Consider the following 2,549-nt stretch of genomic DNA (forward strand, 5'->3'; position numbering starts at 1 on the left):
ACCCAGGGGAATAGCTTAAGGCTCTGTCTCAAAAAAAAAAAAAAAAAAAAAAGACTACATAATTTTAAGAGTTGCTTTTAGTTTAAAACTTCCAGATTTCTCCATGATAACCCTACAAGACTGAGTTTATTAAATCTTCTGCACCATGGCTAAAAGATTATCTATTCTTTTGTTACAGAATTTTTTGATGGCTTCTTGTTTGAAGAATCTCCAGCTGCTCTGATGATAGCCTAAGAAGACTACATGCTGTTCGCTCTTAATGCCCAGCCAGGCCCACTCAGAACCTCAGATCTCTGTCCTTAATGGAGACGGGGCCCCAGCAGGAATGGCAGTGCAGGAAATTGGCACCCAGATGGTTCCTCCACGTGAAGTCGTCTCAGGCTGTGGGCTGACTAGAGAACACCTGGTAGCCAGGTTAGCCTGCCGTCAGTCACCCAGGGCAGGGCAGCATGGTGTGGATTCAGAGGAGGAAGGTTTTGGCATCTTGCCTGTGCATCACGGCTGCCGTCTTTCTGCTTGTCACACTCCAGGTACCAAGAATTTGGGTTGTGTACTGTTGATTCCTTGGCCTTTGCCATCTGCCCCTCCAGCCCCGTCCCAAGGTCCCAAACCCCTAAGTATTTTACTTTTTTCTTAATCCTTGAGGATCTAAGGTTTTCTACTATTAAAGGTAGGGAACCCACTTTTTTTTTTTGAGACAGAGTCTTACCATGTCACCCTCGGTAGGGTGCCATGGTGTCACAGCTCACAACAACCTCAGACTCTTGGGTTTAAGCAATTCTCTTGCCTCAGCCTCCTAAGTAGCTGGCACTACATGTGCCTGGCTATTTTGTTGTTGTTGTTGTAATTGTCATTGTTGGCAGGCCTGGGCCGGGTTCGAACCTGTCAGCCCCAGTATATGAGGCTGGTGCCCCAGCCGTTGAGCTACAGGCACCAAGCCCACTTTTTTTTTTTTAACAGATGAAACTGAGGTTTGGCGAATGGATGTGCCAGACAGAAACAAAGTCATTGAGATAGGAGGTCAATTTGTGATTCTTGAAGGGTCCTTGATTTAGAGAAACAGAAGGTCAAGCTCTGTCTTTATTGGGTCAAAGTTAGATGGCTTCCTCAAAGTCCCCTATGGTTACTTTGAATGACTACATTTTTCCAGTAGCAGGCAGTATTCTGAGAAGAAGATGGTCTGTACCTTGTAGGGGGGGCAGAATACAGACATCTGCACTGATCAGTTTCTCCACATGTGCGGCACGACCTGCACATCTGCCAATCATTTCTGCACATGTCCTGTGTCCAGTGAAGGGACTGAAGTTCGTTCTTTAGTCCTTGCCCTGTTTCCATCAGTCAGTTATTCTGAACTTTGTTTACTGCTTTCAAATTGAAATAAATACTGAACAGTGATAGTAAAAGCATAGATATTCGCTTGAGTAGATTTTCCACCCATCCAGGTACCAACTGTCCACTTCAAAATCCAAAGGGCTTGTAGCGGTTATTTGTGGATGTGAGTGGTTCAGTTGTGGGACTGGTAGAAACCAGGTGTTCTCTGGGCTGTTTCCTCTGGAGGATCTCCCTTCGCCTGGGAGGACTGAGTGAGATAAGGCTGAGAAATGCACATTTGAATCTGGCAGCTGGGCTGGTGTGTGGCTCTGCCACTTCTGCTGCCCTAGGGGGATTCTGCTCAAAGGAAATATTTGACGCCCTGTGTATCATGGAGGTAAACAGTACCTGCTTCTCGGGAGGGCTGGAGTTTTCCTCTTTCTGTGCAAAGTTATGCGAGAGCTTTGATCTTATTAGGCATTTACTTTGGTACTTTTTCCAGTTATGAGGAATGCCTGGATCTAAGCTAAGATGTCTTCCTTTTGATGTCAGAATAAATTACCATGTTTTTCATGTGCATGCCATTTCTTAGTTTCCAGCGCAAGACAAGTGGCATGATGACTGGAACAGATTTCGTTTGGCTCAGTTTCAGTTTTGTCACCAACAGGACAGTATGAGCTGTTTCCCCAGTTCTGACTAGTATGGTGGTAATACTTTTTCCTTTGACTGGGGCTGGGTTTGAACCTGCCACCTCTGGCATATGGGGCCAGCGCCCTACCCTTTTGAGCCACAGGCACTGCCCAGGTAATGCTATTTTTTACAAAACAATGGAAATGAAAAAATACAATACCGATGCAGTCAGAACCTTTCCAGTTTTTACTGATTTGTCGATTAGGCAGATGAAGTCATTCTCCACATGAATAAGATAAAGGAAGGATGAATAAAAAAATCATGTCATGGGTCTGACACGACTCGTCTGGTAGGGTTGCTGTCACAGAGTACCACAGACTGAGTAACTAGAACTGCCAACATTTGTTTTCTCGCAGTTCTGGAGACTGGAAGGGCCGAGACCAGGGTGCTGCTGGGTTGTTTCTCCCTCCCTGGCTGACAGGTGGCTGCTTCTCCCTGGGCCTTCACCTGGTTTCCCTCTGCCCTTGTCTATGTCCAAACTCCCCCTTGTTATAAGAATAGCAGTCACGCTGGATCGGGGCCACCCATTGTAACTTTTTTTTTTTTTT

General features: G+C 45.8%; 1 protein-coding gene across 1 annotated transcript in view; it reads left to right on the forward strand.

The window, feature by feature from the left end:
* Positions 1 to 2,549, forward strand: part of FUT10 (fucosyltransferase 10) — a 94,525-nt gene that overhangs the window by 8,401 nt on the left and 83,575 nt on the right. The window contains exon 2 of the mRNA XM_003796306.2: positions 179 to 530. Coding sequence (XP_003796354.1) covers positions 450 to 530 — 81 coding nt within the window. The 5' untranslated portion in view covers positions 179 to 449. The remainder of the gene's footprint in view (positions 1 to 178; positions 531 to 2,549) is intronic.

The sequence above is a fragment of the Otolemur garnettii genome, unplaced genomic scaffold, assembly GCF_000181295.1.
Source record: "Otolemur garnettii isolate 467f Iridium unplaced genomic scaffold, OtoGar3 scaffold00102, whole genome shotgun sequence".
Lineage (NCBI taxonomy): Eukaryota > Metazoa > Chordata > Mammalia > Primates > Galagidae > Otolemur > Otolemur garnettii.